Genomic DNA, 20252 nt, shown 5'->3' with positions numbered 1-20252 from the left:
TTTTTTTCATTTCAGTGTGACAGAGCTTTTACTACTCTAGTCCTTCAGGTGAACTTGGACTGAGCAACAGAACTGGGGTTTTTTTTCTTACACCATTAGTCGGTTAAAAACTATGTGTTTGATAGATATTATTTAAGGCTCACATTCAAGACGAGAGTTGTGCAAGTCTTAAAGATAATATATTTAAAATGTCATAATTTTAAGTTAGATTCTGTGCTTCCTGGTGTTAGAGATATCAGTCTTTTTCTTTCAGGTTTAGGAAAGTGGAATATAAAATTATCAATAACAGGAAAACTAGTGGGACTGATGAGTATTACACTCAACCAGAATGACTGTTTGCAGATACACATTAAATAGAACAGCTGATGCACATACAGATCTCTTCTGCCCCTCTGGCATTTTAGTGGCTTAGAGACTATAACCATACAGTTCAAAGAGTTCAGTAATGAACTATCTTCAAAGAAGGGAATCTTTTTCATGGGTTCCACTGCATTTATACAAGGGGCTATTTTTAGATGAAGGTTTTTTTTGCCCCTTTGCAGCTATAAGACATCTGTGACCTCACCTTTAAATCTGCTGTGCTGGAAGTAACTCCTTTAAGGCCATCCTTTCATGTTTGCTTTATTGTTATTTTTCATTTGGTTGCAAATATTTCCAGATCTGTAGACAGTTTAAAACTGAAAAGGACTCTGTATTTTTTTAGCTCACATGTAAAGTCTTGTCAGAGAATACTGTTTTCCTGTATGGTTGATGCGGATGGTTGCCCATCAAAGGATGACCCTTAATCACCTGAATTTTCTGTGTATCAGTTCCTATCATTGAAGAAATAGAAGCATTTTATTTCAAAATCTAATGAACGATCTTAAAATGCAAAACAGTGTTTAATGATACAACAATAAAAACTTGGTATGATTTTGCACTTCTGGCCCCAGTGCAGAAATGGGAAATGCATACATGTAGCCCAGTAGTCCAAATTCAGCAGTCACCACTCCATACGTTAGAATGAAAATCTTGCATCTGGAAGGACTCCACTGACATCAGTGAGATGAAGACCTGACTTTTTTTAGATAGGAAATGGGCAAAAGGCTATTCAAATTTTCTGAAAATTTTCCCATGTTTTATTTTTAATTCAACAGAAATAAGTGACTGGGCCTTGATACATTCTCTTGTCATTAGGGGGCTAAAAGGGATCAAAACAACCCCTGCACAGCCCTTGACTATTTTAGCTGTACTTGGGCTGGGCAGTGCTGCTCTTCCAAATGGCTTGTTCCTAACTGTCCCTGATAACTGTTCAACATTTCTCGATTGCTGAAGGAGGTAGTGGCAGGGCATCAGTGCAACATACAAGATTTGCATCACTTGGAGATGTCAGCAGTGCTTCTTGCCACCACACCCTTTGGTTCATCTGCCACCCATCCTGTCCCAGGATTTTTATTTTTCACCTGTTCTTTCAGCATAGGATCACTGAGGAAGTGATCACATAGGAAGAGGATAGTCTGCCTTCTGTGAAAAATGGGAGATTCTTTTGTATGTTTGTACATGTACTTGCTGTATTCTTATCTGCAGGTTGGGCGAGCCATCTGCTGGCATCTTTCCTCCAGTTTTGGTTGGTTTTATTGCCAAAATAAATTTTATTTATTTTATTCCCCCTCTCCTTGCCCTTTTGAACAGTTGCAGAGGTATTTCCTTTACTGAAAATGGAATAAAAACAGGATATATTTGAATGTGTGGATTTCTTGGTACTTTTGGGTCACAGTTCACAGCCTGCTTCTACCAGCTGCTAAGTATCTTCAATCATTCTTCCTCACTCTGAAGTAGAGCTGTTCTTTGTCTATTCCAAGTATTATCTAAACTGATTAGTATCTGACAATGTACATATATCCTCTTTTCTACTACCAGCATGCATGCCATGGACAGGAAAAATAATGGCATAAATGTGGGACACAAAAAGTACCTTCATGCTGCCTATCACAGGATTAAGCGTAAAACAGGGAAGAGCCTTCTGCGCATCTTCTCTAACCTCCTTCCAAACTTCTCCTGCTTGCCCGCTCAAAAATTCACTTGGCAACTGAGTTGTATGCTAATGGGAAGTCAGTGAGAACTGGATTCTCTGTTTATTTGAAAATTTCACTTCAACAAGGGAAATATTTCAAGGACAAAATTCTGGAAAAATGTTTCACATAAATCAGAAGTCAATATAGTCAATTTGAGATTGTGGTTATCTTTTGATAAAAATCATCACCTGATTTACTGCTTCTTCAAAAGGCTTTATTTCTAATACATTAGTATCTTCTATTAGCTGGGAGAATCCAGCTGAAAAATTTTTCACTGTCTGGTATTGCTAACTTCACTTCATGCTGCAGTGCAGAGGTCCAAAGGCATGTTACCATAGAGATACCCACAGTAGTTTTAAACCAACTTTAGGTTACTGAAGCTTGAGTGCTAATGATTACTGCAACATCAGCTGTGGAATGCACGCTGTCAGGCTGGATATATGCTTCAGCAGCTGATTGCATTGACTAGCCGTAACTACAGCCCAACAGTACTCCTTTCTGAAGTTGGAAGCATAGGACTGAGACCTTACAGCTCTTCTGAGACACAGCCACTCTCATACTAGGGGACCTGACCAGGTGCATAAGCACCTCAGTTGTGCCACTATTCTTAGGGAGAAGTAGGTGGCCTTTAACGACTAGATCAGATCTACAGAGGCCCAGTGTCTCCCCAGGTGGAATTGCAGTGCTTGCTGCTTTTCCTCATTTGGTAACTGACATGTTTTTTTACTTTTTGTGATGATGTATTTCACATTTTGGGCAGAGGTTGCACTGTTAGATCAATATTCAGGGTGAAAAATAAAATGAGTGATTATTTACTCATCTCACCATCAGCCATAATATCTTCCATGTAGTTACAGATTTGCTCCACTGTGTTTAATGCTTTCAGATGTGTTCAGTGAGCACGTATGGAAATGGAAGTTTAATCCCTTTTGAAGAAAAAGATGAAGTGGAGCACTAAGGTGAAGAACTTAGCAAAAAATCTTTAAATAAATATGGTTTCTGATCTGGTTTCCTTCTGATCCCAAATCAGTCAACAGAAATTAGGCAAGGTGGATGAGTAGGCTGTTGCTGGTTCTGTTGTCATTATGTTTCTTTTTGTGGAGAACCTAGTCATATGAGGAAGCACATGAATGAAATGAAATGCTTTCCTGATACTGCTGGCAGCAATAGAAAGGTCAAATGTATGACAGTGGGTCATGTATGTTCTGCTGTGCATACAAATTCATGAAGACTACTGTGCTGCTTCATGCTGTACACATTTCAGTGAGAAGTAATAATCTCAGGCAGAAACACCTGCAAGTCTACCTGTCAGGAGCAACATAGACAATCATTAAACCAAGCCACCTTAAATAAGATGGGCACTCTTGAAGCTGTTTAATTTTCTCAGAATGTCTGTAAAGTAGTAGTAAAGCATGCTTATAAATCCTTTCAAAGTAGAGTGTACATATTCTTCACTAATCTTCCAAGGATAATAGAGTAATTTGTGGTGGGTACCAGTGAAATTACTGTGTTCATAGTATAATCTAGTTACTTGAACCTGTGTAAACACTGTGCAAACCTGTGTCCAAACCTGTGTAAAGTGCTTTACTACTACTTTACAGACTGATTCTGAGGCCTCCCCAGAAAACACTGGCTGCAGAGACAGTTTCTGCTTTGGGATGAGGATTCCTGCAACACTGCAGAGGTTGTCTCAGTGTGACCAAATGGGAGCAAACTCCCTTGGCTGGAAGGGTAGTTTCCAACACACTCCCAAGAAAAATGGGAACTGTGCCTATGCTTGCTTTTAGTTTGCCTTTGTAAACTTCCAATTATGTATTTCTTAGCTTACTCACGGTAAATGTTTTGAGGCAGTCATATTGTGAGTGCGATAAGAGTGACTGAATAATTTAAAAATACCTCTGCATACATCGTGATTGAAATTAAAATACAAAATTAGAGAGTGACTTCTTTTAGTTTTTTATTTTTAATGGCAAAGTGTATTTTTGGGGGCTGTTTTAATGAAGTGAAATGTAAAAAACCAAACAGTTAATGCACATGTATTTCATTGAAGCTTTTATGGGACAAACTGTGTCTGCAAATATATGTGTGACTCTACTGTAAGCTGCAAGAGGAATTGAAACTCAAGAAACTTCTAAAACATGAAATATTAAGCATAAGCCAGCACTTCAGACTTTTATGGGGAAACGGCATTTTCTCAGCATTTTGTTTGTATTCAGTATATTTTTTTTAAAAAATTGATGCTGAAATGGGTCAGCAGTGCTTGCTTCTATAAAATCCCAATAATTGTCATCACTAGCAAAATGACTTCTCACCTTCTTTCTCATCTTACTGCTGACTTTCATGGAGGCTTTTTTCCTGAGACCTCCACTTGTCTTTTAGAGTACACAAGGCAAATCCCAATCTCAGAACAGATCTCTCTGCCTGGTAAGTCCACCATGCTGACTGTAAAATTGCCTTTAAGTCTATCAGAGCTGTTGTCTTTGACCTACTGCAGATTCATACCTACTGCAGTGGTGTGTCAATGCCGCTTGTTTTTCAGAGTACACAAGGCAAATTCCCATTTCAGAACAGATCTCTCTCCATGGTAAGTCCACCATGCTGACTGTAAAATTGCCTTTAAGACTATCAGAGCTGTTGTCTCAGACCTACTGTGGATTCAGGGTATGTTGATTCATACCAGCTTTGAAAATATGACTGTATCTACCTAGAGAACTTAAAAATGGCTTTGCTTTATTTTTAATGAAAGATTTCTGAATAATCTGTATCTTTTACATGGCAGTCTCTATGAAAAACAAAATGACTGCAAATTACAGAATGTGTCAGACTGTGCCATGCTTCTCAGCTATATATAAAAAAGGAGGTAGTGTTCCGTGGTGCACATAGCATGAGCTCCCAGCAAGAGTACAAAAATAAGTAAAAGAGTGATTTTGGGAGGATTAATAAGTTAAAAATTACTTCTGTGTATTTTGGAAATGTCTAAGGCCTTCAGTAGGGAATGGATGTGGCAGGTGTCACATGTGCTTACACTTGGTCTGGTAATCTTGTGTCGACCCTTCTCAGAGATACGATGTTAGTTTGGTGGCTTGATATGACCCTGTGCAGCTGTTATGTCTTTGCAATCCTGACCTTCATTGAAGCCTGACTTAGCAAAATATTTAAGGGCACGAGTAGAACCATCCAGCTTGACTGGAAAAACCAGAGCACCGGTTTGACTTAATATTTTTGCAGGGTCATCGCACTCAGAAGAAGTCTAAAACAGCCTTGGGGTGGTTATGACCTGTGTCTGGCGGCAAAATATGGAGCAGTTGGTTTGTTCCATGCTATCAAGGTCTAAAACGGAAAAGTGGGATTTCTCGAAGAAGTGCATATGTGAAAATTCATTGTTTTATTAATTTTACGTGGATCTGAAGACTTGAGGTATAAAATCTGTAAGGAGTAGTAGTAATATATTTGCAGTGCCATAACTGAAGGGCTATGGGGTGCTCTTGTGTTAGTCATTGTGAGGATCCAGCAATCTGCATTACCACTTCATCGCAGGATTTCTGCAGTTGGGACCAGTGAGCAAATCAGAGTGTTCTATGTGTGCCCAGAAATGAACTCTTTATGTTTCTTGACTATAACAATTACAGACATTTTATTACAGAGGAGGAGGCCTCCCAGCCCAACATTTCTTATTTGCTTTTGGGAAAGCATTTTATCTTCAACAGTAACTTGCTGTGTGAAGTAAAATGTAATTTCTGGACTCTAGGGTCAGAGAGCTGGCCCTTGCAATTGTCGGAAGCCACCTCCTGTATCTCCTTTGGTTTCATCAAAGCCTTCAAAAAATTTACTTCTGATCTTCTCTGATTTTCTGATGGGACTCCTAAGCTGCCATCTCTGCTTTTTCTGTTGCATTCAGCTAAAAAGCTTCTAACCAATAGCAACATAACTCTTTGTATTGTTTGAATTTCACCTCATTACTATGACTCCTGCAGTCAAGGTTCTCTGCTACCCTACCTACATTGCAGTTGTTCTTTTTCCTCCAGTTTTTTTAATAGCTTTGCCTGTGGCATTCCAGCAGGCCCTTTTCAGCAGTCTTGAACAGGGCAGGTTTATTAAATTTCCTTTCTCTCGAAAATCACATTTATGATTTTATATGTTTTTGTATTTTGATATACTTTTATAAATATGGTTTTATCTGCGCTCATTTTAGAGTGACCCCATACATTTTATGAAATGATATTGAATTGCATTTTCTGTTCAATGTAACTCAATGTTTTTGTTCTTCCATAGAACTCTGTCACGGAGTGACACATGAGCACCGCATGAGCAGCCTGAATGCCCAGATCACTTTACCTGCTCTCTTGGCAACTCATTTCACCCAGTTTATGCCAATCAAATATTCTTAACTTCTTTGAAAACTGAATGGTACCCAATAAGAAACTTACAGAAGTTACTGTTTCCTGTCTTGTGACATGCACTTGTAATAAGTACAATATTAACAGGAAATACAACGTATTTCCCTGCAGACTCCATCCAAAAACGGCTGTAAAATAAAGAGATATGTGAGAGAGATATATAACAGAAAACTCAGCAATATACTTTACTGTTGTAATCTCATGGACTGTAGTCTAACAGTGTGAATAATTTACACATAAGCAGTTATTCATTAGAGTTGTACATGATACAGGGTCTAATCCACTGAAGACATCATGTCTTATAAAATCTGTGTTGGTGAAAATGTTTGTCTATGAAATGAAACTAAAATATTTTATGGCTTTCAGAGATTGGATTTCTTAATAAGGGTGGTTGGGAAGTGTCAGGCTTTTAGTGCCCATGTGATCTCTTGGAGAGGAATTTAATACTCTTCCACAATTCATGATATGTATACAGTTCCTGTTGCTTAATAAGGGCTTAATTCAGTGAAATCCTGAACATTTGGGCTATGCTGCCTTTAACTGTAGAAAAAGCCCTTTTTGTCTCCAGAAATATTGCTCATAAAATAGAATAAAACAATTGCTGAGCGGAGTTCACCTTCTGCAATATAAGGTGCATTGAAACTAGTCAATTGCAACTCTTCTTTGGGGAGAGAAAGTTTGGCAGTTAACACTGCACACAGCAGGCAAAACTTCTGCTTTTAATTCTTAAGGGTGGAAGTTCATGCTGTGCATGTGCAGAAGCCATGGGAGAAGATTGATTGCCAAGACATTTGCAAGAGGGTTGTGCTTCACTGTCTGTGGAGAATATAACAGTGCAATTTTTTTATCTTCTCACTAATGTGTTGGTAGGAAGTTGCATAATTACAGCCTAATGATGGGCAATTCCAATGGTGGACAAAAATTACTATATTGTGTTCAAAGAGATGTCAGTACATAAAAACTGGAGTAGCAGTAAGAGGTCTCTGTAGAACATTTGCGTGACTTTTGTAATGCTGGGTCTGAACTGTGGCACTTAATTTGATGGTGCTTCTCCTTGGTAAGGCTGGAACAAAATGTCCAAAAAAAACCTTTTTCCAGAAAGCTTTTAATTTCAAACACACACACTGTGTAAGTAGATGAGTAATACCAAAACTGTTATTGCTTATTGCATAAGTAATAATTCACACTGATGCAGCAGACCAGGTGAAGGTCTATGGTATGCCTTCTCTCCATGCTTTCGCAGAGCTTATTTGGATTGCAACTGTATGCAAAAGTTAAATCCTAAAATCAGATGCTGATCCTACCTGCATTTACATGAATGGAATAATGGCAGTGAAATTTTCATGATTGCATTCAAGTTTGTAAGACTGAGTAACTAAGTTTCATCAGAGCATTTCTTGCTCCTGCAAGGTATGGATTCCTCAGGTACATCTAACACCTGCTGCTCTGTTCCTCTGAGTCAGCGCTTCCCCTTTCTCCCCACTTCATGTATGTAATTTATACCTACCTTGTATAAATACTCCTTCTACTCTTCCTCACTCTTCATGTCTATTTGGGTAGAGCTTATAGGATCAGTCAGCCCATGTGCCCTATTATAAAAGTGAGAGGTGATCTTTGTCTTTGAGAACTGTAAAGTAAGTCAGACAAGCTTTGTAAACACTTTAGTCTTGAATGACAGAACACAGAGGGTGGAAATGCTGGGTTTGGGTAATGTCTATGTGGCTTAGTTTGATGAGTCACAAGTGGGCAAGGCACTGTGCATATCCCAGAAGGTGATATGTGGATATCAGTCTTGGAGTATTTGAGATATGACCGCTGCTCTCTGGATTAGCTGCAATGGCTTTGTCTAAACTAAAATAGAAACTTGAGCTGAATTAAATGTAATCATGAATTATTCAGTCAGCATGAGAGCCTTGAAACTGTTTATTTTGATGAGAATTTGGCTTTGATTTTCATTGTCTGGACAATTTTTAGTGTGAGACATGGCACAGACTTTCATGTTGATAATTTGTAGTTTCACAATAACAGACTGTTAAGCTGGAGACTTTGTTACAGGAGACAGCATCACTTGTGATACTTGAGATGGTAGGGTCTGGTCTGGGAATAATTCTATTTGTGCGTTTCTACCTAAAGGATCAATGGCAAAATAGTTAATTTTGACACATATTTAAATGCTATTTTTGGATTTTAAGATCAATGTTAGACTGTAATGGGAAAAGTGTCCATAAGTGTCTGTTATCCTGAAAACTTGGGAAGATTTAATTTTTGTTTTATTGGTGTTTGTACTGTGTATTTGCAGTTTGGACTGTTGTTGGGTTTTGTATTTTGGGGTTTGGGGATTTTTTCAATAGAGTTCCTAGGCATAATTCTAAGACATATCTTGTGGATGCTAAAGTTTTAATGAAAAGACAAACTGGCTGTTTTCAGTTGCCTTTTCCCAAACTCAACAGTCAAGACAGAAGTGCTGCAAAACAAACACTGTTTGACAAAGTGAAGGAGCAGGGAGGAGAGAACATCATGTTTTCAAAGGATGTATACCTGTCCTTTATGTAAAATATCATGTTCTTTACTGGAGTTTATTTTGGTATTTTTGTAAAACGTAGATCAAAGTTCAATGCTGAGGTTTTTTTCTAACTGCAAGACAATTCAGAAAACTTCAGTAAATGACTCACTCTCATCAGAACATGCTGGTTCTGGGTTTTGTTGGGGGTTTTTTGTCTTTTTTTTTCTTTGTTACAGCAAGAGGAATATATTGTTTTATAGAGGTTATAGTCTGAGATAGTATGTAGGTGGCTTTCAGGAGCTGGCAAAAGAAGATAGGAACAGACCTCTTTGAACCAGGAAAAAAATCCTTCCAGCAATGCCCACCAAGAGAAGAAGTAAGAGGAGGTAATACAAAGCCAAAGCTCTAATGGTGACGTCCATCATGCATCTCTGGAAAAGCAGCCTGGTAACCACTGCAGCCTGGGGTTGATGTTGAAAGCTAGCAGTATCTACAGTGGGTAGTGATGGAGAAGTGGTAGAACAAAGCCACAGGTGTTGGTTTTGTATGGCCTGGTTTTTGGTAGCAGGGGGCCACCGAGGTGGCTTCTGTGAGAAGCTGCTGAAGTTTCCACTGTGTCCAGCAGAGCCAATCCCTGATGGCTCTGAAGATGGACATGGTGCTGGCCAAGGCTGGGCCAATTAGAGATATTGGTAACACCTCTGTGATAACATATTTAAGAAGAAATAAAAACCAAAGTGGGACACAGTTTTTCCTAGCCAGAGAAGAGGAGGAGTTGAGAACATGTGAGGGAAACAACATGGAGCCACCAAGGTCAGTGGAGAAGGAGGGGGGGAGGTGCTCCAGGCAGCAGAGCCGAGGTGCCTCTGCAGGCCGTGGTGCAGACCATGGTGCAGCAGCTGTGCCCCTGCAGCCCGTGGGGATCCACAGGGGATGCAGAGATCCACCTGCAGCCCATGGGCGAGGTGCCCCTGCCAGAGTGGGTGGATGTCTGGAGGAGGCTGTGATCCAGTGGGAGACCCAGTGGAGAGAGGGGGCCCTTGCTTCCAGGCCAGAGCAGCCTGTCCTTGGAGAACTGCACCCCATGGAAGAGTGACCCATGCCACAGCAGTTTTGGGAGGACTGTTTGCCCATGGGAGGAACTCCCGTTGCAGTAGTTCTGGCAGGACTGCTGCTCGTGAGATTGGAACCACGTGGAGAGGTTCACAGAGAACTGTCTCCTGTGGGAGGGACCCCATGGGGTAGCAGGGGAAGGACTCCTCTCCCTGAGCAGTGGAAGAAAACCTCAGGTGATGAACTGACCAAAACCCTATCCTGTCTCCTTGTGCTGTTGGTCAAAAGGAGGGGGAGGGGTTGGGGAAAAAAGGTGTTCTTTAAGGGCTTATTTTTACTTCTCATAATTCTCCTCTGATTTTCTTGGTCATAAACTCACTTTGCATTTCTAAGATGAGTCTGTTTTGCCCTTGGAGTGTTTTCTCCCTGTCCTTATCTTGACTCATGAACCCTTTTTCTCTCCTCTGTCCAGCTGTGGCAGGGGAGGGTGAGTGAATGGCTTTTGTGGGTGCCTGGCGTTTGGCCAGTGTCAAACCATGGTGCCACAGCACGTACCTTGGGTCAAATTTTTTTTTCCCTTTTAACCTTTGTAGTAGAGTCCATAGTTACCTACATGTGCACTTGCACACCAGGATTTCAGGTCCTGATTCTGACTGCTCTCAGGCTGTTGAGGGGCATAATCTTAGTGCTTTTGTGTACTTTCAGTAAAACGCTATGTAGTTTATGCTAAACAGTGGAAGCCAAGACAACTACATTTTTCAGGTTATCTACTACTGGAAGAGTAACGTTAAATTAATTGAGTATGCAGATAACTCAGGTGGGTGCAGGTAACTTCTGGATGCTTTTTCTTAATCAGTGTTTGGAAGGCAAAGTAAATTTTGCATTTTAAAATGATTGTTTGATTGCAGACTAGCAGTATGCTTCACAAGTTATGGGTATTTACCTAGGCCAAGAGGTGATGGAAGACTATCATGACTATTTAGCTAATATATTCCTGTAATATTATGTTCTAGCTGTTTCTGTTCATATTTCTATGATCATCTTACCCGAAATTTCCAGTATTGAAACTCACTTACTGGGGTTTTTGAATCAATTTTAATAGCCATGCCCAAGAATTGATCTACTGCATTGTAAATCTGTCTGCCTGTTATCTTGTCTTGGGCAAGTGTAAGGAGCCTTAGACAACAGAGAGAAAAGAGGGCAGATGGAGAGGGATCACTTCCCAGGCTTCTTTTATCTTATAACTGAAGGGCTTGTGAGTTGAGGTTATGTTCCTACTGATGTGTTCTGCAGCAACACAGGGGCCTACCTTTGGTAAGTTTTGTTCAACTGCTTTTTTAACAGTGCAACTTCCAGTGGCCTGCTCTAAGTGCAAGCATTGTATTTCTTGTATTGGGAATACTCTTGGTGCGTCATTCTTCATTCTGCTCTACACTACTCCTGATTTTAGAGATGCCTATTCAGTTCCTTAGGTAGCTCTCTTCCTGGAAGAAGCAGCCTAGTCTTTTTTGTTATCCAAAGATATCTTGAAATTTCCCGATTATTCTTTTTGCTTTCTCCTTAATTTTTCTAGTTTTCATTAATTCATCTCAAGGAAAACAAAAGATTGTGTACAACACTGAAAGTGTTTGTTCACTATAAATTTACGTGGTAGTATAAAGTTGTTTTGTTTGAATCTTTGTTCCTATCCCACGTTGGTTGCTTTTTTGACTACCTCAACATACAAACATGAAAACAAGATTAATTTTTATATCTTTCTTTATCTATTGTCTTGGGTCTTGCTCTCTCCCAGACACAGTGCACAGTGCATTTTTGAAACAGCTCAGTCTCAGTTGGTGTGTTTTTCCCTAAGGTTGATGTAAAGAGATTTGATTGGGTTCCACAGTAATGTATGTGACTCATGCTCCTGCAAAGTTGAGAATGGACAGTAATGACAGATGGATTTACAGAAAGAAGTCTCACCATGACGATCCATAAGTCTGGACATATTCTGTTCAGTCTGACAGATGTTAGGAAAAGTTTGTTTTCCCCTCACCTCTTCACACTGCAAGGACATTAACATAACTTACCTGCCATGCATATTTAGTGAACTGAAATTTGTGTGCTAACAAAATAAATATACTTTCAGAGAAACTGCTGTTGATAAAGTCAAAAGTATTCAAAATAAACTTGATGCATTCTGTCATTGATTTTCCTTCCAAAAATCTAAGAACACAGTAGTTTGGAAATTAAAGCACTTGTCCAGTAAATGGATTTTAATTCCTCTCTTGTCAGTACAGGCTGGAATGTGGTTGCTGAGCAGCAGCCATGCTGACAAGGGATAGGGAAAGCTGTGGCTGACCTGATCAAGCATTGCAATAGCACCACTTGGAGGGACTAGATGGCCTTCAGGGGTCCCTTCAAGCCAAAAATTTTGTGATTTTTTATTCATTGGTGTTTCATTGAACATCTCAAGCCATTAGCCTGGCCCCTCCTCTTATTCAGGTTCTTAATATCTGGGGGAAGGGGAGGAAGTTTCCCAGTGCTGTGAGTTTTGAGACACTGTACGTGGTCAGTGAAGAAATGGATGATCTTCATTTAAATGCCCTACTGCTTTGCGAGCAGAAAAGCATAAGCTGAGATGAGCTATAAATGTCAAAGTTAGGGGGTGTAAGGGACCATGTCACTCTGTGCTTGCCCTGGTTTTGCCTTTTCCAGTTTTCCATCTGCTTTTGGCCACTTCTGAAGACAGGATATTGGGCCAAGACTGGTTGGTCTGGCCGATTTTTTGATTGTTCCTCACAGGATTTTTAAAAATGTGAATGTGTTTAGAAATGTCCCTAGAGATTTTTTGGTGTTTTTTTTAAGGAGCATCTTAATCAAATGTGTTCAGGCAACTGTATCTTGGACACCAAATTTGCTCTGTGCTGACATCAAGAAGCAGAATTTTGGTAGTGGTCCTAGTGGTAGATTGTGATGCTTGAATCCACGTAAGAAAAATCTGTGTGGTGAGAAACTGTGTGTACAAATTGCAGGACAGCTTCTAGATGCTGTTGAAAGCCCTAATGTGCAAATTATAGGAATAAAAGGGATGTGGACTACCTTCTAGGGATTGAGGGTTTCTGAGCCTTTTGTAGCCTTGAAAGGTCTCAAAGTAGCTGCTGCTGTGCACAGAATTGAGGACTGCTCAAAAATGGTAGTTTGTATGCCAAGTGTAGCACCATAATGGCTGAACCAGTGTCTTTTCTGCTTGTTTGTTCTATTGTCCTATTATGATAATGTATTCATAAGGAAGCTGCTACCAAACTGTGAGCAGAATATAAAAAGTCCTAAAATAATATTCTTTCGTCAGTTACATGTTTATTATACTAGAGCTCATAGGATTATTTTACAAGTGTCAGCTTCCTTGTTCAAAAAGTCATCTAAAATCTCTATCAACTTGACACGGGTATTTCTTTCTCAATTTTTGTTCTCCTTAGGATGATCCATTAATTATGACCTGTTGGTGCTAACTGCTTCTTGTTTCCCTCTCTCTTCCCCATGTCTTTCAGAGGTTTACCTGCATTCCCCTGTTTGCTTTTCTTCCCTTACCACTGATTTTAAATTGAAACAGCAAGATTATATGATCATTACTGACTTTAGTTGCTTAAAAACAGATTACTTATGTCCTGGGCTGGAGAAAAGGAGTGAGAAATAGAGAAGAAACAGATCTGTGGTTTTGACTACTCATTTCTCTAATTTCTTGTTTGAAACACAAGTCAGGAAACCATATAGAGAGGAATGGGAATGAATGAAGAAAGAAATCTTAACATCTGTTGCTGAAGCTGACTCTGAGACAGATCTTTTCAGCTTTGCACAAAAACAGTTGTAGAAGCGGACTCTGAGAACCAAACACAAAAAACCCCAAACAAATTAAACATTTAATATGTTAACAACTGTGTAATTCCCACAAATTCAACTTTAGGCATTTTATCCTTACTTTGAAGTTTTTATGAAGACTTATTCTTCTCTCCAGAACTCCTGACCATCTTATCTCTACTAGGATATGAAGTCTTGGCACATGGCTCCCAGTGAAGAACGTGTGGAGTTCACAGTCAGAGGCATCTCTGTGGCAGGTCCTCTGAGGAACCCAGTCAGGCTGCTATTCAGAGCATGGGAGAAATGCAGGGACTGCAGTGGGCTGGTGGATCTGATATATGGTGTTCTATGCCTAGCCATGCTTGGTTTGAAATGCTTCACTCCCAAATGGGTGCTCTCCCACCAGGTGAAGACAAGGTTGGTGGGGAAGAAGGAGATGTGAAAGAAAGTTAGGGCTTAAGGCTCCTTTTCAGACACAGATCACTGCAAAAAAAGGAGCTCAAGGGTCATGGGTGAGAGTATGCAACAGGAGCTGGATTTCATCAGCCAGGAGTAAAAGTAGTAATGGAAGGAAGGGCTCTTTTTCCTCTTGACTTTTTCCGCTCCCTTGTAAATTTCTAATTCTTTTGTGTGCAGACACAATTGGGGGTGTCAATATGGCCTTGTCCCAATTCTTGCTTTTCAGAGGCACAAGAACCAGATGTAGGTTTGTGAACTCTACCCTTGAGCTACATGTAGGTACAAAGTACGGCAGAGCCTGCCAAACATACGTGTCTTGTGGGTTTGGGGTCCAGTGTGTTGCCTGTGCCTGTAGTATTTTCATGCTGCGCACCTCAGTGTGTGTTGTCACACATGTTGTTAGCAGGCCACCACTTCCAAATGCGTATTTTTTACCTGTGTACCTGATGGGTTGGGCTTCTGTTAAGGGTGCTTGCAGAGACTGCAGCAATGAAACTTATTTTTTCTAAGTGGTATGTGTGTTTGATGATTGTTTTCAGAAAAAAAATAGTATGACCTTGCATTAACTTCAGAGTTGAGCTATCCAACCGTCTGATGCTCCTCTGGACTCCTTGGATAAGTGTCAGCCAGCTAGCAAGAGGGGAGCAGCTTGTGGAGCAGAGTGAGTTGGCAGCCCTCTAGTGGGGGCGAGGAAAATGAAGGGCGTGAGCATCTCAGGAAGCAGATGTAAAAGTCATCCGGGAAGCATAGCAAGGAGAATTTGACGGGGAAAAAAATAACAACTACAAAACCCAACAGAATTTGACAACAGAGGTGGCAGAGAGCAGTGCTTCCTGAAAGAGAGTTGTGACAGTAGCTGTACTGGTGGGTGGAGAGGATAAAGAGGCAGTCAGTCAAATGAGTGAGGTAGGGAAAGATGGTTTCTGAAAAGGCCAGGGAGGAAGGTCAGGCCAAAATCCATCTAGCTCAGGACCAAGTCTCCAGCAGTATGAGTATGTACTGTAGGAGTGATTCATCCTACCTAGTCTCCCCCTTTTCCAGCTTATCATTTAGGGGCTTTTTGACTCAGAGTTGAAAAGAGCTCTTCGGTTTTCTCCTGTAAATCTGCCCTTTCTTTATAAACACAAATTGCTAAACAGGTCAAGTGATATTCTGTGTAACAGTTGAAGCTGGCAAAGAAATATAAGGAGACTCCAAACAGAGAAAGAGTGGCCAAGTGTTAAAAACTATACCAAAATGCCAGTGGATTGGAGTTGAATGGACCAGCAGTGATAAAAAAGAGGAGAAAGATTGTGATATAGTTCTACTAAGGAAGACAAGACAAAGAAAAAAAGGGGAAGAACAGAGAAGTGTAGATTTGCTGTCGTGTACTCTAGCAGGTGGAGGAACAGGACACCAGCTCCAGGCCAAGGGTGTTGGAGAAGAGCTCTTGGCCCTGTGTCTCATAAGGGAATTCATGCAAGACTAAGGCCAGTGTTGAAGTCACACGTTTGTGGACTGCTGTTTGACCAGGCAAAAAAAAAAGCAAAGGGCCTTGAGGTTCAAAATCAAATCTAGAAATGGTAATAGCCAAGAGAGAGGCTGAGGTGCCAATCTTCACCATCAGTGTGGATAGAGGAAACTGAGCTGGAGGGAAAGAACAAAAGAGCCCTGGCAAAGATAGGGAGATGTGGCCAGGCAAACACAAGGCTGTGGTGAAAGCTGGGTCAAAAAGAGATTCCTGTTAACCTGCTTGAAAAACCGAAGGGGAAGGCATCTGAAAACACTACAGAGCTGAATGAAGGGATGCACCAGGGAAAGGGAATAGGGCAAGGAGCCCTCAGGGCAAAAGGGCATCCAAAGGGACCTTGGCATCTGTGTGTTGCTTCTCAACTGGCACATCCATCCTGAGCCTTTTTAAGAGACTGAGCTCACCAACACCTTTGCTTCACTGCTTGGTTGGCTATAGCTGCTTTTGTTGCTCCGAAGCAGCACAGAATTATGCAAGAAGATGTTGCTGTACTAATTAGTCAACACTAATTACAATGGCGTGTTGGTAATTATTGATGATTCATAAACTGCAAGGGCTGTAAGTCTGCAGCCATAATGAGGTGAAGACTTTTGTTCTGGGGATTTAGAAAGGTGAAAATTCGATGAAGTAGTAAGTGCATTTTGCTTAATGGCCCTGCTATGATAGTAAGATAATTGATGATCACCGATTTACACAAAAGCATAAGAGCTAAGAAAGCGCCATTGACTTTGTCTAATTATTTGTTTCATAGCTGATTCCTTTGGAGGTTGCTTAGGAGATTATAAAATATAAAAAATAGTAAAATAGTATTCAAAAGTTAAAGCTGTTAAACCTTTTTTTTTTTACTGTTTTTAAGCTTTTATTATTTCTAGGTGGTTATTTCTTTGCTTTCAACAGAGTGTCTGTTCCTCTGCTCACTGAAATTGGGGATTTTCTCACTGGCCTCTTTGGAATCAGGCTTGTCTCTGCATGTTTTACCAGAAAAGTCTGTTATGAGCTACTACACTAATTGATTTAGGTTGCAGATCTATTAGCAGTCCTTCCTGGCAGCCAGTCAAATAATGAGAGCTTTATTTAAATTGGAAATCATCAGCAATGTGATATCCACTTAAGTGAGGAAATGAACAGAGGTATGGTCATGGTATCACTAATACGGAATGTCCACATGATCAAATTCTTCTGGGAGTTCAGAAGATGTGGAATTATTCCCTCCAGGCCAGTGGGAGATCCATAGGAGATTTGTGAAGGCCAGGAACACATGTCATTATTTTTGCTGCCTCCTTTAGCTGAGTCTTGAAAGAGAAAAGTGAGTCAGTCACTTATACCTGCAGCAATTTGGGCATATAAATCCGAGGGTCTGATTCAGGTTGTAAAACAAGACTCAGAACTTAAAGACCAGAAAGGAGGATGTCAGACATAGTTTTTGCTGTATCTAATGAGAAGGTTTATTTATCCTTCCCAAACTCAGGTCCATTACCTGTCTTGATTTGACAGTCCCATCTGTTTCCATCCATTGTATAAGTAATGAAGTTGAGCATTTTAGGGACTTAAAGGCTATACATAGCAATCTTTCAGACATAAGAGCACCTATTCTGCATCCCTGTGTGGTTCTGACCCCATCATGTCTGCACTAAGCAGGACAGGGACAAGTTCACCTACATCAAGGCTCTCAGATTTTCTAATTTTTACCTAGCTTTCCTGCTGTTAGCAAAGACAGGAGCACCCTGAAACTGGAAGGAAGAGAGATAGAGAGAGAAAGACCCTGATTTTTTTGTCCTTCTATTCAAGTGCTTTCTATTCATGAGGCTGACACAGAAAGAGCCAGGAGAAAAACTCTGAGTCAGAGTCTGAGTGAGTGGATTATTTTGTTGCTGTTTTAAAATAAACAGGATAAGAAAAGTGGCTAATCTATAAAGTAATCTCTGTAAAGGATTTGATAGACTTGCCTGCATTGATCTGTGTCTTGGACATAGTTATTCCGGTTTTGACAATACAGAATGACTAACACTGGATGTCCTCTGAAGTGGTAGAAAGTGGAAAGCATTCATATACAATGTGAGTTCCCTAATATTTCTCTGGCATTAATAAATGGATAATAAAATAAATATCTGTGTCTGAACATACATGGATGTGTCTGTATTCCTTTGTTGAAGAATCTCAGGCTCCTGATCCACAGATTCTGATTCACAGATTCATAGTTTGAGCTATGTATTGTCAAAAAATAAGCTTTTGCTCTGAGACTGACTGAAGTCTGTTGTGTAATCTTACAGATTTGTCTAATAAGATTACTTCAAAACATTTTTTAAATCAAAGCATATAATGATAAAAGATTTATTTAAGAGCTTTGTACTTAGTTCCATTGGAGTGTGAATGTGCAGGGTTTGGGGTTTTTTGGTTGGGGGAAGAGGGGTTTTGAGCTTTCAGAGGACTGTTTCTTTAACTTACTCTTAACTCATGGCTGATGATGGGTGCTAACTTCCATTTCTGTTCAGATAGTCTTACTGGCACTAAGCTATGTTCTGCTACAGCAGGAGCTCAAGTGGGAAGTGAAGCTTTTCTGTGAGAAAAGGAGAGGTTAACTACACTTATATTGGGGGCAGTTTTTGCTTTGGAAAACAGTGGCAGGCTTTGTAGTTTAATCTTTTGGAGTGCTGCCCGTTACCACCTTCTGACGTACGTTGTTGGGCTGAGAAGAATCGATGTGCAGTGGTGCATGAAAGTCCAGCGTGTCAGTTGTAGCTATACATAATTCCACTGTCTCACATGCAGGCGAGGCTGTTAATGCTTAACATGGTATTGTATTCTCTAAAGAAAAGAATGGAATACTGGGAACTTCATCTGCTCTAAATGTTTATACACATTCCTTTGAAAAATACATTTTTTAAGGATTAAGTGTTGCCTGTATCAAAGGCTCAAACTTATGAGTACCACAGAGCAAAATACCACAGAAATAAGGCTCCAGGATTCCTGTGTGTCAGGGAATGGCCTTGGGAATCTGCCTGCAATTAGGGGTTTGGTCAGATTATGTCTTGCAGGGTAATTGCTTTAACTCACCTACACCTGGGGCACCTGGGCTAACTGGTAACCAGGAAACCAAAGAATCTGACTTTTTGGAGATTGGTGACTTGCAACTAATTCTCCATATACATGAACATTTTAAGGGTTTAAAGACTCTTCTCGTTAAGTGTGTGCACCTGTGTGAGGACATATGTATTGTTGAGTTGCTTAACAACCTTCTGTAGCTAATGATCTGAAGTGAAACAAACCAGTAGTGTACAGGAGAAGTGTACTGAAATGTATCAAGACACAAAAATACAAAAAGTATTAGTGTAGTCCAGCTCCTAAGAAGTAAAACAAACAAAGCAGCCACAGCCCACGTCTACTGGCTTTCTTGCAGTAGGTTTAAATTATGATGTGCTCTCATGTCTTCTGAAAATGTCACAGCTCACATGGTAGTGATATTTTTACCTGAAAATTAAAGACTCTGGTTCTGGGAAACAACTTTAAATCTGCAACCCAAACAAGTTCCCTTTTCTGAAAAGTCACTTCTTTCCTAATCAATCCCATTAAAACATTATAATTTAGGATATGTCACAAGACCTTAATAAAAATTCTGTATTACATTCAAATGAATAACTTTTGGCCAGAGATAAATAGCTTTCTGTAGCCTTCAGCAAAAACAATCCTTCTATGTAACCAAGGCTGGGGAAGGAGGGAAAAGGAAATGTGTGTTTCTTGCTTCCTTATTTAAAACCCTACAATTTTTAACTTACAGGCAAGTAAAACAAATATACAAATTTGGTAAATATGACCATGTAAGATACACTTCAAAACAACCAAGTTAGGCTGCTAGTCATATGCCACTGTGCCTTTTAGCATCCTTTGTGGTTCTGTTTGATCTTTAATTCTTGTGTGTAAAATGCTATCTCATTAAGAACCAGACTAAAAAAAAAATCTGTATTACTCTTCTTTAGCAGGCTTCAACTACAGAAGTACAAGTTGGGCCCATGAGACTGACACAACACCCAATTCAGGTAAGATGCTCCTTCAGTTTCTGATAGAGCCAATTCAGTGTTAACAGGTGAAGAAATTAAGGTTCAACCTCTATAGTTAAGTATAATATTTTAATTTCACTTGTACAAGGACTGTGAGATGGATAATGTGCATTTTGTGTATCTGATTGCTTGAGAAGAGATCTACAAGTAAATTGACTCGGTAAACAAGACATTTAGATTTCCATTAACATCCCCTAATTCCTTTTATCTGTCCTGCCAGTAGGAGTGTGTGTATGTGCATTAACTGGGGAAAGAGCTGCCCCTATGGATATTAAAAACTGTTCTGTTTTGATATACCAAAGCAGAGAGCTTCATGAAGCTTACGTACGTGTTCAGTTTTGCTGGATTTTGCACAACAGGACAGAGAACTGTAACAGGACAGAG

At 40.0% G+C, this 20252-nt stretch overlaps 1 protein-coding gene across 2 annotated transcripts in view; it reads left to right on the top strand.

The window, feature by feature from the left end:
* PDE8B (phosphodiesterase 8B) overlaps positions 1-20252 on the top strand; it is a 73504-nt gene that overhangs the window by 12277 nt on the left and 40975 nt on the right. The window contains exon 2 of one of the 2 annotated variants that reach the window (XM_032097503.1): positions 19791-19847. In XM_032097503.1, the coding sequence (XP_031953394.1) occupies positions 19791-19847 (57 nt within the window). Of the gene's footprint in view, positions 1-19787; positions 19848-20252 lie in introns of both variants that reach the window. The other variant, XM_032097502.1, reaches the window with a different exon arrangement.

The sequence above is a fragment of the Corvus moneduloides genome, chromosome Z (assembly GCF_009650955.1).
Source record: "Corvus moneduloides isolate bCorMon1 chromosome Z, bCorMon1.pri, whole genome shotgun sequence".
NCBI lineage: Eukaryota > Metazoa > Chordata > Aves > Passeriformes > Corvidae > Corvus > Corvus moneduloides.
The sequence above is the reverse complement of the archived record's forward strand: the minus strand, read 5'-3'. Positions and strand labels throughout refer to the sequence as shown.